The 14388-nt window shown below is 35.5% G+C and overlaps 1 protein-coding gene across 1 annotated transcript in view; it reads left to right on the top strand.

Moving 5' to 3' along the window:
- Positions 1-14386, top strand: part of LOC118752541 (A disintegrin and metalloproteinase with thrombospondin motifs 9-like) — a gene marked incomplete at its 3' end in the record, with an annotated part of 67584 nt that extends 53198 nt beyond the window's left edge. The window contains exons 10-19 of the mRNA XM_036487451.1: positions 256-396; positions 2044-2449; positions 2587-2674; positions 2796-2942; positions 3930-4085; positions 4221-4795; positions 4899-5078; positions 5729-5854; positions 14056-14282; positions 14366-14386. Coding sequence (XP_036343344.1) covers positions 256-396; positions 2044-2449; positions 2587-2674; positions 2796-2942; positions 3930-4085; positions 4221-4795; positions 4899-5078; positions 5729-5854; positions 14056-14282; positions 14366-14386 — 2067 coding nt within the window. The remainder of the gene's footprint in view (positions 1-255; positions 397-2043; positions 2450-2586; positions 2675-2795; positions 2943-3929; positions 4086-4220; positions 4796-4898; positions 5079-5728; positions 5855-14055; positions 14283-14365) is intronic.
- Positions 14387-14388: the final 2 nt, after the last annotated feature.

Below are 14388 nucleotides of genomic sequence, written 5' to 3'. Positions count from 1 at the left end.
CTCGTATATAATGTATTAAAAAAAAATCACTTTCCATAAATAATTTGCACTTAATTTTTCAGTAAAACTAAAAAAAGCTTGTCGACACTTTTTGTTCGTTGCAACATTAATTTTAAATATTCTATTTGGTAAATATTGAAAAGTCTAAAATTTGCAGAGTGGTAGTCCAAATCAATGCTGAAAGCCCTGCTGATATCAAAAATTAGACTGCACGTATTTCTAAAATCAAACATTTTTTATTTCATTTCGTTACAGGTAATTCGTATACTTAATAATAGAACCGAAGAGGAAGAGGATGAAGACGAAGCAAACGCCCATTCACTGGGCTGTTTTTACAAAGGCGAAGTGCAAGGCGATAAACAATCAACGGTGTCCGTGTCACTCTGCAATGGCATGGTAAGTTATTTCATTTCGCAATGAAAAATGAAGAAAAATTTAAGTTTTTTTTTTACCTACCAATGCAATTAATCAAGTGTAGAATACGGCAGTAGAAATAGTTGGAAATTTTTTTTTGTATTCATCACGCTGCCCACGCGGCTAATGTGCTTACAACACATGTATTTGTAGCGGCCCTGTAGAAAATAATACACAGAAACCAGTTTAGGACAGTGATATGCAAACTTACAGTTTAGACGGACCAAGGTATGCAAATAAGAATTTGATTTGAGGTTCGTGATCCTACTGAAAAAAAACCTTTTTCGAAATTTTCATACAATTCAAATATGAGGTTGTTGTTGTTTTTGTAGCATAATTATTCTCAAATAATTTTGGGAAATGTCGTTACGTTTACGTAGATCCGGAACAAAAATATAAATAAAAGTCCATTTAAAAGATGTTACCGCTACAAGTCGACATTTTTAGAACTTCGTCCGGAAAGACACTGCAACTGCCGGCTAAAAAATATACGCAGCGGTACTGCCTTTCCTCAATAAAAATGATTAAGGTTAAGGTAACTAGTTCACTCCAAAACAGTGGTGGAACGAGTTCTCGTTTATTGCCAATTGCCGAGAACAAGGTCATTCTTTAAAATTTGTGAAAACGAGATATGGATTTCTTTTACTGTATTGCTGCCGTTTGTAAAATTTCATTCTTGTTCGTAAATGTGTGCATTTGTGCCGATAGCTGCAGTTGGCGCTTTCTGTACAGTAGCATCCGATGCTCATAAATTCATTGATTAGAAGCATTTGCAATTTGCAATAAATCACTTTTATGTAGTTGCTTTCAACCATTTGTTAATGTTAATAAAAGATTATATACATACGTATGTACATACGGCCATACCTAAGTTTGTCTGATCGTTACATGCTACCGATCGTGCTAAGCGACCCACACATGTCCCCTGGGCAAACAAAGAAAAACACGTTGAATGCAAGCATATAAATATAAATAAAAAAATCACACCCAATGCCATAAGATGGAGAGAAAATGATAGGTACATTTGTACATACTGGCATATAGAAATAAACCCTGTAAAAGCTGCAACTAGTCCGGACAGACGCCAGAATCAGTGGCGAGGAAAATGCCACTAGATTGCTATTTTATGGCCCTGAAAGAGACTATAGTCGCTTAAAACATGTAATCTAATAAGAATCGAACGTGCGAGATCAGGTTTGCTAGGCGAATACTCTGTTGACTGTGCCAATTCAGAATTTTTAGACTACGCTAATGGTGTCCGTAAGAGTTGTGTCTCCAATATACCCCTAAGGGGTAACTTTGCACTAATTAATGCTCAATTGCTTCCCACAGACACTTAGCCGATTCTACTCGCTTAAGACACTAGCCTTACCTTATTCTAAAGGCTATTTACAGCTCTAACTAACCGACAAACCACACTGATTAAAAAAAAATATTTAATCTATTTTTTTTATTGCATACACGCCCAGCTTTGTTAGCAACATTTATTTATATTCACCTAAAAAAAAAAGTATTTGTTTATCTTTTTAATCACATATTTTAACACATACACGCACACACATGCATCCAAAACAAATACTAAGTCTGCACCCTTCTCCACCTCTCTCTCTCTCTCTCTCGCCCACACAGACTGGTTACATTAAAACAAGTTTTGGCTCACTGCTCATACAACCGGTCAATCAAACGGGCGATGGCGATTCGGAGGTGTTGCACAAAGTGTGGCGTCATTCGCGTCGCAATGCCAGACACGCAGTCGCCGCCGATTCATTGGGCATGGAATTGCTGGAGCTCGAAGAGAGTTTATTCACAAAGCTGCATCGCAAGAAACGCAACTACGTCGACCGTCATGTCTTCACCATGGAAGTGCTGGTGGCTGTCGATAAGACGATGAGTGAATTTCACGGTGCCGATTTGAAATCGTACATACTTACGCTAATCTCGATTGTTTCGAATATATTTGCTGATGCCAGTATTGGCAATTCGATTTATATTTCTGTGGCGAATATATTGATTCTGCGTGACGATCGCAGAAAAGGTGCGTATTTGTGTGTTTGTTTGTGTGGTGGTAGTGGTATTTTGTGACCCAGTAGCGACCAATAATGATAATCACTTGTGAAGTTTTACAAATTCTATAAAATTTATTTTTGCATATTTTATTTTTACTCTTTTCAGCCAAGTCAGCGTCTGAAATGTTGAAGGAATTTTGTAATATTTTTTCGAAGCAGGGTTACCACTATGATACAGCAATGCTCATTACACGGTGAGCTGCATTCTTTGAAAAATAACCACTTATATTACATATATGAAATATGCAAAAGACTTTATAACAAAAATTTAATTTAAGACATTAAAACATTTTTTTTTTTAAATTCTATTTGCAGCGATCAAATTTGCGGCAATGAAGGTGAGCGCTGCGACACTTTGGGTCTGGCAGAACTGGGCACTGTCTGCAAGCGTCGATCGTGTTCCATAGTACAGGATAATGGATTGCCGGCCGCATTTACCATTGCGCACGAGTTGGGGCATGTGTAAGTTGAATTAGTTAGTCTTAAATTTTGGTTTTCTTATTTACATTTTCTTTAAACTTGAAATATTGCTGAAATTAGCGTATTAATATACAGTGGCGGTCAAAACTGGATGAATGGTGTTTTGTTTTTAATATCTACAATGATATCAAACAACATTTTTTTTCTTATAAAAATATGGTTCGTGTTTTAACCAAAACCATGTAAATCAAACTTTCAGACTTTATATAGGACTCACAAGAATTCAATTAATTTTTATACAGAATTTTTAATTTTTAATCAGAATTTATACAAAATTTAGTAAAATAAGCGATTTTTAATATTTTTTTTTTGAATATGTACAGTGGCGAGCAGAAATGAGTACATGGTGATTTTTGCTAAATATTTGCAAGTTTTTAAAGTTACAATTTTTTTGTTATTTTTTCATAAAAATAGGGTTCATGCTTGACCCAAAATTATATAAATCAACCTTTCAAACTTTATACAGAGCTTAGAAAATACAGAGAGAAAATGCAAAATTCAACAAATATGTACATATATGGTTTTGGTTAAAGCATGAACCATATTTTTATAAAAAAAATTTTATTTGAAAACATTGTAAATATTAAAACAAAACGCCATTCATCATCGTGAGGAAACCGTAAGGACTTTTAGTGCAACCAGCCTTGTGATTTCCTATTTTTAAAAACTAAGTAGTTTGAAAAAGGTGGAAAAAATGATTAAAATAAATGTCAATGCGAAATTAAAGGTTAAAACAAATATAGCAATATTGCATGGAAAATATTTTCGTAGAACATTTTAACCCATTAACTCCCGCCTGGGAAGGTCGTTTTGACCCTTACTCCAAAAAATCCCCGGAAAAAGCAAATTTGGTAGTTTGTTATTGGATTGATATATTCTAGAAAATTATTCTTCGAAAAATTTTACTAGGGGTCTCCTCAGGCAAAAGCTTTAAGCCCACATTCATGATTTTTTATATCTTCTATTCAGGTTAAATATGCCACATGATGACGATGATCTATGCAAACCTTTCAATCGACCGGGCACTAAAAATAAAATGCATATTATGTCGAGTATTATGGGCAGCGACATTCATCCGTGGTCGTGGTCGGATTGTTCGCGCAATTATGTCTCGGAATTTTTAGAGTAAGTACTTAAGAAAATCTAATTTATTTAAAGCCTAATTTGTATTTAGCACAGACCCGAAGATGTTTTCCTTCTTCCTTGTATTTATTCACACTTTCTCCCTCTTGTTAACTCCACTCTCCCCTCGCCCCGTAGAAAAGAAGACAAATCCTGCCTCGAAGATACGCCCACATTCTACATTAAGAACTTCAACACCAAGTTGCCCGGTGAGATCTACTCGCTCAACCATCAATGCCAGCTAATTCATGGCAATCAATCGCGCTACTGTCGCATCGATGGCGAATGCAAGCGTTTGTGGTGCAAAACGGATAGCAGCAGCAGTGATTGTCGCAGCAGCAATTTGCCCTGGGCCGATGGCACTCCGTGCAACAACGACCGCCACTGGTGTCAGAAGGGCGAATGTGTGCCGCGTGAAGGTAAATCGTTGCAGGCCATACACGGCGGTTGGGGTGCATGGAGCGCTTTCACACCTTGCAGTTTGACTTGTGGCGGTGGCGTACAGGAATCACAGCGGGAATGCAACAATCCATTGCCGAAGAATGGTGGTAAATATTGTGCGGGCAGTCGTAAGAAATATCGCTCGTGCAATACGCATGCATGTCCGCCGGGCACAATGGATTCGCGTGAGCAGCAGTGCTACGAAATGAATGGCAGAAATTTCTCCAGCAAGGGTATTGCACGTTCGGCCAAATGGATACCCAAGTATGGTTGTAAGTGGATAATTTTAGTGATAACAATAAGTATTTGTTATGGTAAATTTTTTTATTTTTATTTTTTATTATTTTCTTCTCCCTCTTCCCTTTCCTTTGCCAGTGTCCTCGGCGGACAAATGCAAATTGTTTTGCCGCTTGGAAGACAACAGCGCGTATTTTAAACTCTCGGACAAGGTGAAAGACGGCACCACATGTTCATTCGACAGTTTTGACAAGTGTGTCAATGGCATTTGCCGGCCGGCAGGTTGTGACAATGAATTGAATTCGCTGGCGAAATTAGGTAAAATTGGCAAATATTGAAATTATCTATTAGACATAAGAAAATAAGTAAATGTTGGTATGGCTTCGATAGACGGAAATGGCTGTGCGTGAAAATGCGGTGATTTATTAAACAAAAAGTGTATTTTTAAACAAACGCCGGCCATGAAATATGGATCTATATATAAACAAAATGAAAGAATATTTATAAATAAAATATTTATATGTCCATCGGCGTGGTCAGATAAATGCGCATAGTGCCGGCACAGCTGGACTAGCAGCGACATAGTGCCGATGATGGACAGTCAAGGTGATGTGGCAACGTACTATGATGATGACGAGTCCCTCAATGCTAGCGTAGAGCTAATGAAAAAAAATAAAAAATTATGATTCAGCCATCACATCATTCACACGACAATGCGGGATGTGTTCGAAAATTATTTGAAAATTTGAATATAAAAAAAATATCAACGTGTTGATTTTTTGTGTGGCCGCTGATTTAGCGCTTTATAATTTATATACGTACGTCTAATAAAATAATTTAATTTTTTGTACAAATTTTTTGTGTTAAAATAACACTGTGCAACAGCTGAAACCAGCCTGGACTTTGTTAACATTTTCTGAAAGCTTTTAACATTTATTAAATCGCACATTTTTCCTACTTTTTTACAGACAGATGTGGCGTTTGTGAGGGTCGCAACGATACCTGCCAGGAGCATACTGGCAACTTTTATGTTTCCGATTTGTTCAAATCCAAGTCCGAGTCATACTATTACTATGTGACAACCATACCAAAAGGTAATAAATTATGTCTTCCGCTTTTTTTTTATATGTATATTTTTTCCTAGAGACCAAAGATTATTTCATACTTAAAAAATGCACGCTAATGACTATTCTGTGCCATAAAAACTTGTTAGATTTTTAAATGTCACATTAATTTATTTCACCTGTGTATTGCACACAGTCATTTGTGCTTTGCGAACAAAGGCAAGAACAACAAAAAAAGCACAATTTTTTAGCGCACATAACTTTTAATGTTGCAGCAAGATATTTAGCAATCAATTAAGAGCACAAGCGACAAATTAACTTTTGAAAAATCGAGAAAAAAAAGATCTTGATATGCAGTGGTGAAAATATAAATAGAGAAGAGATATTTAAATTTTTTAACTATTTTCCTATTTTTTATGAGAAACACAGAAGTATGCACGGTGCAAGTTTGAAGTTGCCTGGACTTAGCTTTGATGGTTTGGCATTTTTTTTATGCATAAAGAGCAGTTTGAACGGTAATAAAACGAGGACAAAACTCTCGGGAATGTTCTCGAAAAGAACATAATTAGAACAAAGTTTTCAAGTCAGTTCTCAATAAGAACAGAATGAGAACGAAACTTTCGGGAATGTTTCCATTGAGTACGAAATAAGAACGAGAGTACTTAGAACGTTTTCAAAGAGGATGAAATAAGAACAAAAGTCTGGGGAACATTATGTATTAGAACAAGACGAGAACAGACGTTTTGAGAACTTAACGTTACGAATTAGAGAGGCATTTGCGTGTTGGGATGAAAAATCGTTTTAGTGAGAATCATGATTTTTAATTCTAAGCCAGAGGAAAACTGGATCATTTCCACCTCATATCGTTTATCATTAGGGCGAACTGTTCATTTATGGAACAGTTTTTAATTTTCTGTGCAGGCAAAGTTCGTGTCTTAGATCTTTCGTTGACTTAATTTGTATAGTTATTTTTACGTTCTTTTTTAATTAATTTTAATATTCAAACATTTAAAACTAATGGAACGCCAAGAGAAAAATTTTGTTTTCGCTTGAATTTTTTGCGAATAATTCAGAGTTGGTTTGTTCTCGTTTCGTTCTCTGCCTGAACATTTCTGAGACTTTAGTTGTGAAATTGTTCTTCGAAAGTTATTGTTCCAGCCTTGTTCTCTGCCGAAACTTTCCGGAGAATTTTGTTCCCAATTTGTTCTGTTAAAAATTTTCGCGAAAGTATTGTTTGCATTTTGTTCGCTTTGCGAGCTTTCCTCGGGGTTTTGTTCTTGTATAATTCCCGTTGAGAACGTTGTCCACAGTTTTGTTCTCACTTTCCCTCTTGTAAAAACACTCCCCAAGATTTTGTTCTCATTTTGCTCTGAGCGTTTTTGGGAACAAAAGAGGACGACATTTAAGCTCTTTCAAACTTTCACTTTATTACACTAAAATTTAATGGCCTATAAAACTGAGTACTTATAAAATTAATAAGTTTCAAATTTTGATTAAAATGTGTTAAACTTTGTCGAATTTTTATAAATGTTCTACAAGGTTTGAAGTTCAGATTTACCTAGTTTTTTAAGATACTAAGCTATATTTTCATAAAAAAAAATAATAAAAAATTTTTCAACAGAGAAAAATAGCAAAAGTTGCTAAAATGCTAGCCCTTACCTAATCCTTAATAAATCTTATAAAGCAATCATACAAATTTAGTAAAGATTAGGCATGCATTAGACAAAGATTACAGACATGTGTTAGTGTTCAATAGTAAGGGGTTTTGAGTTGTGTCGTTATTGCGGAGGACCATTTTTTTATAAATTAAATATTTATCCGCTCACACAAGTTTCCATAACACATTTTTTGTTGGTGTAGCTCTGCTTAAAAACTACATTAATATTAATTTTCAATGTTTTTCGCACATTAATAAAAAACATACATACACACATATCCACATTTACAGATACATGTGTACATTTGTTGTATCTCCATCCCCCACCTTCCAACCATCCATCTGTCGAGTGTCACATCGGGTGCACCTAGTCGTATAAGCGCCATTTGTACTGCAATCACATCGCGTAAATTGCACACATTCCACTGTACATATGTATAAACACTCAACACACACACACACAACTACGTGCATATGCACTCATAACGTGTCATTTCTCGCCTCGTCTAATGGTCAATTAGCACATTTTTGTCACCCTGGGTGCACCGTGCGCAGTAATTACACATGTATCTATCTTGGTTGTTGCCTGCATTTTTGCTGCTTTTGTTGTAAATGTTTTTATAATTGTTGTATGAAAATAAATATTTGTTTAATTTTTTTTTATGTTGAGTTGCCATATGCGGAAGTGTGCATTGACTGCAAGTGTTTAAAAGTATTAATGAACTAGGAGAGAGATATATATTTGCAGTAAGTGAATTTGAGGTGGTAACAAAAGTGGTTAGATGGGATCAGTTCCCATGGGGTGACTTTTGAGCGGAGATTGTTAAGTAATGTACTTATTTTTAGATTTTTATAAAAAAAGTGCAAGTGTGACTGTGAAGGGATCTAGGGTTCGAAAATAAGTTTTGAAGAATTTGATATGCACCGTTTTTGTCAAAATATATCCATACTTGAATGGAGTTTGTAAAAAAGGTAATTCAACTAAAAAGAGCGTAGCATCTACTATAAGAATTGCTGAGGAAACATTTTTTCTGCCCGTAGCCGTAGGTTCCTTTTAATTATCACTCTCACATCATATGTATGTACATTAGTGTGTTCCACTAAAACAAAAATTGTGTTTTTTGTATGTGTGAATTATACAATATATTTTAAGACTTCCGCCAAAACATTTCGGGGAAATATTAAGATTCGTATGTGAGCTGCACCGACTTTAAAAAAGCATCAATAATCTCATTATTTTGATTCTCTTGATTAAGTTTTTAAATATGTTTATGCAGACATTTTAAGCTTAAACTTTTCTATCCTCTGATTCAATCTTTTGGAAAGATAACATATTTTTTAAAAACTAACTTATTTATAAAAAGAACTGTATTTTTGGAGTTATTTTCAAAGCTCTCGTAAAGTTTAATATCTTTCCAAAATATTTTTACGGAAGTCTTAAAATATAATACATTTTATAATTCCAATGGAAAAACAGTCTTTGTATGGAGAGTAACGCACCCTAATGCACATGCATAGCGTACATATCGTTTCGAATTTTCGAAGTTATCATGAGACTCGTCTCACTTGAGCATATTTATTACTTACTCGAGAAATGCAAAAATAAATGAGAAAATTTGCCAATTATTTTTTTAGCAGATTTACTCACTCCTGAAGAAGATTCTATATGGAATTTTCGTATACAGTTTTCGGGACCTTTAGGATTTTTGCGGAACTTGTTTTACTTGTTCGGAACTTTGACATTAGTTTTGCTTTTGGAGTATTTAAACCTTTTGGATTTTAAAGAAATACTGAGTATTTTTCCTTTTGAGTTTCAAGTAAAGGTAAAAATGTACCTGTAAATCTTTCGTAATTTTTCGCGATATTATGAGGATTTTATTACGTATTTTCCGAATTTTTTGAGGGTTTTCGGAAATTTTTGAAACTTTTACCTGTTTTATGATGTTTTTCCGGGAGTTTGTCAGTGTCTCTCGGGATGGTTCGAGACTTCTCAGTCTTTCCTAGCAGTTTCTTTTGATACTTTCTATTTTTTCGGAAATTTTCAAGCACAAAATAACATGAATTTTTAGCCTTGCTTTTATGAATACCTAAAACATGAAAACATTACCGGGTTTTCTTTGCTCAAAAATTATCAAGAAGGGCTTTGCTAGAGCACACCCTTCAGGCTTCTTTACACCAGTTCTCCAGTCAGTAGCAAAACATATTCCGCGGGTGATGCATATTTCTGTAAATTTTATGCGGACGTGCATAGAGGTTCTATGTACAAAATTTTGGCCGGAACGGAAATGATCTGTGACTTGTGCCTAAAAGTTTTTGATAATGGATCATCTTAATCAGCCATAAGCAGACAGATGTATTATTAGTTTATGAGAGTATAAAGATTTACAGACGCATTCCAGTACTGAAAATAGATCATCTAAGTGCCAAGGTTAATAATGGACATGGACCAATGATAAGGTACGCCTTAATACAATGTTTAATTTTATACTCCCGGATTAATGTCTAGGTCCAGTTGCTTCTACTTAAGGCTATGTCTCGACGGAATTCTTTCCTGTTGCGGCGCAACGGCCAGATTTATAACTACACTGATCTGTTCAAATTGTTTGCAAAATAGGACTTTTTGTTTTTTACCCAAAATGTGATCATTTGAGTCCCTTTTGGAAGAAAGTACGATATTAGTTTTCCTACAGGATAATAAACAAGAAATCCAACTGCTTCCTTGGGGATCTCGGTGATAATGGTTTTTTAACTGGAAGTACTTGCCTTACTTAAAGTAGCGAATTGGATAATTGGTGGTTCGGACCGCGAGTCAGGGCAAAGCTGCTCCACAAGTCTTCGTTGGTGTGTGCACCATACATCTGCAAAGCAAGCAAATATGTATATACATACAAATTGCAATCGCTCGAAATGTTATTAAGTTTCACTAAATACTAGCTCTTATAAATATTGTTGAATAATTTCAAAGTAGTCTCCGTTCAGAAAAATTAAAAATAAGTGATACCAATTTTTCCATTAAAAGCAAAACTATTTAATTATTAATAAATACTTTCTATGCTATTCCGTTTTCAAGTTGGACCAATTTAATTGTAAATGTCATTGAACTTGGTTTTGTTTGCCAATAAATCAAAAGACGCAAACGCAAAATTCACATTGTCTAAATTGATAAATTGTAGCTCTAGTGTCTAGACTTTTTTGTTTTTATTTGAATATTTTTTTACCCAACGCAGCAATAGCTCTAGAAGGTACATGCTACTAGAGAAATGAATATTTATGTAGCAAAATAGAACATATTACCGACAGCTTAAAAAAAGTCTAAATCGTATGTTACGGTAATGATTTGACAGGATTATTTAACTCTCTAAGATATTATAGAATTCGAATCAGGTGGAATCTGCTGCGACATCGAAGCGGTAACCCGACTCTTGGTCTCGTTCACGATGAGCTGAAAACTAGTAGAGGAATTCCCGACATTTCTTTCAGCTGTGCCTGATTAAATATTTTCTAGTTAGACTTGTAAGGGGTTATGAAACCTTGTGTGGAGGGGTGGTATATATGTTCTACGTGTCAGCTCAGACGCTAGACAAAAAGTTGGACACACTGTGAGGTCTTTCTGGCCAAAGTTGGACCGTAGGCCGTCTAGGGATCTTCTTGCACACACAAAGCCGCAACTTTCAATTGCAGTGAGGGGGACACTAACCGATTCATCTCCACGCGATGAGACTATATCCTCACTGTCGTAGCTGTACCTCAGAGGGCGATGAGGCAGAATCAACTCAACACTTTCTCGGTCTAAACGACTAAGATCGCAGTTTTAGGCTGGCTCTGAGGTTCCTTCGTAACGGATAGCTTCCCACCTAAGGCTAGGTACATGACCTAGCGTATTCGCGTCGCGCGATTCACTTAGCCTAAGAAACTTTGTCCTTGGCATTCAGCGTTTTTCGCCTAGCACTTACCATTCTTGGGGGATATCACAAAGGACTGTGCTGTAAAGTCAAAGCGCGACCTTAGCCTAACCTCCTTCATTAGAAAAAGAAGTAAGAGTTTTGTAAAAAATTTGTGTCTTGGATGACAAACCATTCGTTGGGTATAGTTTTTCGATTCCGGAATTGCTCGAGCAAAGATACGTCTATAATTTTTTCTGTTCAAAAACTGCGGTATTTTTAGCACAAAAATGTTCACAGAATTACTTGGCTTCACATTAATTGCTTAGTTCAAAACAAATTTAATCTCTTATCAGTTAATGCGTTTATTCCGTGAAATTTTCGCAACTGGAACTTGCACGAGTATTCGCACATTTAAAACAGTCAACAAATTGTCAAACTAGCAACTTGACACGCATGCAAATCAACGCCAAGCAATAATTAGCAAAAATATTTGATTATAAATTTTCAAATTAATTGCGGACGCAAGCGCATGCCTAAGTATTTATATGCAATATTCAATAGGTTTGCATGCCTTTATGACAGCTAATGTTTCGCGAAAATATGCCTGGGCCTTTACACAGCGCCATCAGCTAGAAAGTTCAAGTTCAAGGTTATAGAGTTATCGCCGTGCGTCAGCTGATGGCGCCGGCTATCTGTCTGTCTGCTCGACGCGCCAAATAAAAGTTTCTGGCAATCAAATCAACAAATCAACAAAACACAAATGGATTTCTATGTATTTATTAGTGAGTGGAAATGTAAATGTACATACATACATATGTACATATATGCATTTGTCAATTGCTGGTACATTAACCTCAATATGTGTGCGTACGTATGTATGTATGTAAATCCACGTTGATTATTCTATGGCAATTAGAAAATTGATAATCGCAAAAGTGCAAATATGTAAAAATATGCGCCAACCAAGCCAGTAGCAACAATTAACGCGACGCATACAAATTGCTTGGCATTTTACTTAATTGCATGTGTTGTACTATCGCACTTATGTACACACATACACACATACACCGATAAATGTTATAGTGTATTTGTTGCACGTTACTTGAATTGTAATAAATAATAATTCCGTGCGCGGGAAAATCGACAGTCGATTTTAAAAATAGTTGCTGAACAACTGAACTGTTGCGTGAATTGTAAACAGCATACGCGCATTGATATGAATACAAAATAATCAAAATTTTTTTTATGTATTTATAAAAAAATTGAAAATCTTATTGATAAAGTAGCTAATTGAATAGATGGGAGTGAACTGTCAATCAAATTGTCTACTTTAATTGACAGTTGGAAAAATTAATGACGTTCACGCGCTAGAAAAAATATTAATATTGGACAGCATACCAGTATATATGTACATTAGAGTGAACCAAAATAACTCTATGATGCGATAAACGCGGACCGAGGCCTACATACATACATTCATAACGGATGCTTTACTGTATTATATACCTTTGGAGCTACATGCCAAGCAAACTGCTTGCAGTGCGGGTTTGCTACATCTAACGGGGCTATTCTGGCTAAGATAGTTGCAAGTCTTTTGTAAGACAATTGAATTGAATTGACAGTAGGCAAGCTAGTTAAAAAAATTTACAAAAAAAAACTGTATTGCCAACTTGAATGTTGAAAAGATAGAAAGCACTTGAGCATGTTCCAAATGGAGATGCATGTATGTATATAATTTTGTTCGCGCTGCTCCAATGGCAAAGCACTGGCGTGTCATGCGCGGAATCCGAGGTTCGAGTCGTTGTATTTTTTATTTATTTTTTAATGTATTTCTCTTTTAGATATTAGATTTTATTGTAAACTGAAATACATATATAAATACATATTTTTAAATTAATTTAATTTTTAGAAAATATTTTACATATTTTTTCCTCCTTTAAATTAATTTCTTTTTCGTTGTACTTCTTAGATTTTATTGTTTTACAAAAAAATAAAAATTTGTTTAATTTCATTTAATAACGTTTTGTTTTCTCGAAATAATGTTGCATTCACTCTGCCCTGTGACATGGCTGTAAAGTTTTCGTGTTCTTTTCTCAGCATGTTTAAAGGCATCTTATTTTCTTTCCCCCAAGTAGCTGTAATATTAGCTGTAAATTAGCCGGAAATAGTCCCAAATGTGTCATAAAATAGTCCTGAACTGTTCCCTAAATGGTACAGAACTTGTCCTAAAATGTTCCCGAACTAGTCCCGAAATGGTCCTGAACAGGTCCCGAAACGAACCCGAAATTTTCCCAAAATAGTCCCGAAATAGTCTGAACAGGACGTGCCCTAAACTAGTCGTGTACTAGTCCACAAATGTTCATTTTGTACACCCCAGATCCATTTACATATTTTCTGCTGGGTTACACAAAAAGTAGTTACATATTTTCTGCTAGGTCACACATATTTTGCCCATACCGAAAGCTAATGCGGCATATTCTGGATTTCGTACGAATCGAAAATTTAAAATTTTTGTATAGAAAATGATAGGAAAATTTCATGATTTCCGATTCATACGAAAGGAAGAATACGCCCCAATATGCTTGCACACTAGAAAACTAAAGGATATATATAAATTATTTTCTCGTTTAAAAATTTTCTTAAAAACTCTCCTTCACATTTGCAATCCCTATTTTTTGTCGCTTTTACAGGCGCGTCCAATATTGTCATCACCCAGCCGGGTTATCATGATGAGAATTACATTGTGCTGCGCGACGATGAACGCAACTCATTACTCAATGGCAACACGCTCATTAGCAGCTTCCGCAATGTAAAATTCTATGCAGGCGTAACCTTCGAATACAATGGCGCCAAGAATTTAGTCGAGCGTGTAAATACCACATTCTCACGCAAGCTGAAACGTGATCTGATTGTAGAGGTAAGCGTATGCGCTGGAGTGCCATGATTGTCGTGATTCACTACATTGTCTTTCGTTAATTCTCTCTCTCTCTCTCTGCACAGATTATTTCCATGAGCACCAATGC

Source organism: Rhagoletis pomonella, unplaced genomic scaffold (assembly GCF_013731165.1).
Source record: "Rhagoletis pomonella isolate Grant_MI unplaced genomic scaffold, Rhpom_1.0 Rhpom_scaffold_00001, whole genome shotgun sequence".
NCBI classification, from domain to species: Eukaryota; Metazoa; Arthropoda; class Insecta; order Diptera; family Tephritidae; genus Rhagoletis; species Rhagoletis pomonella.
Note: the sequence above shows the minus strand (reverse complement) of the source record. Positions and strands in the feature narration are given on the sequence as shown.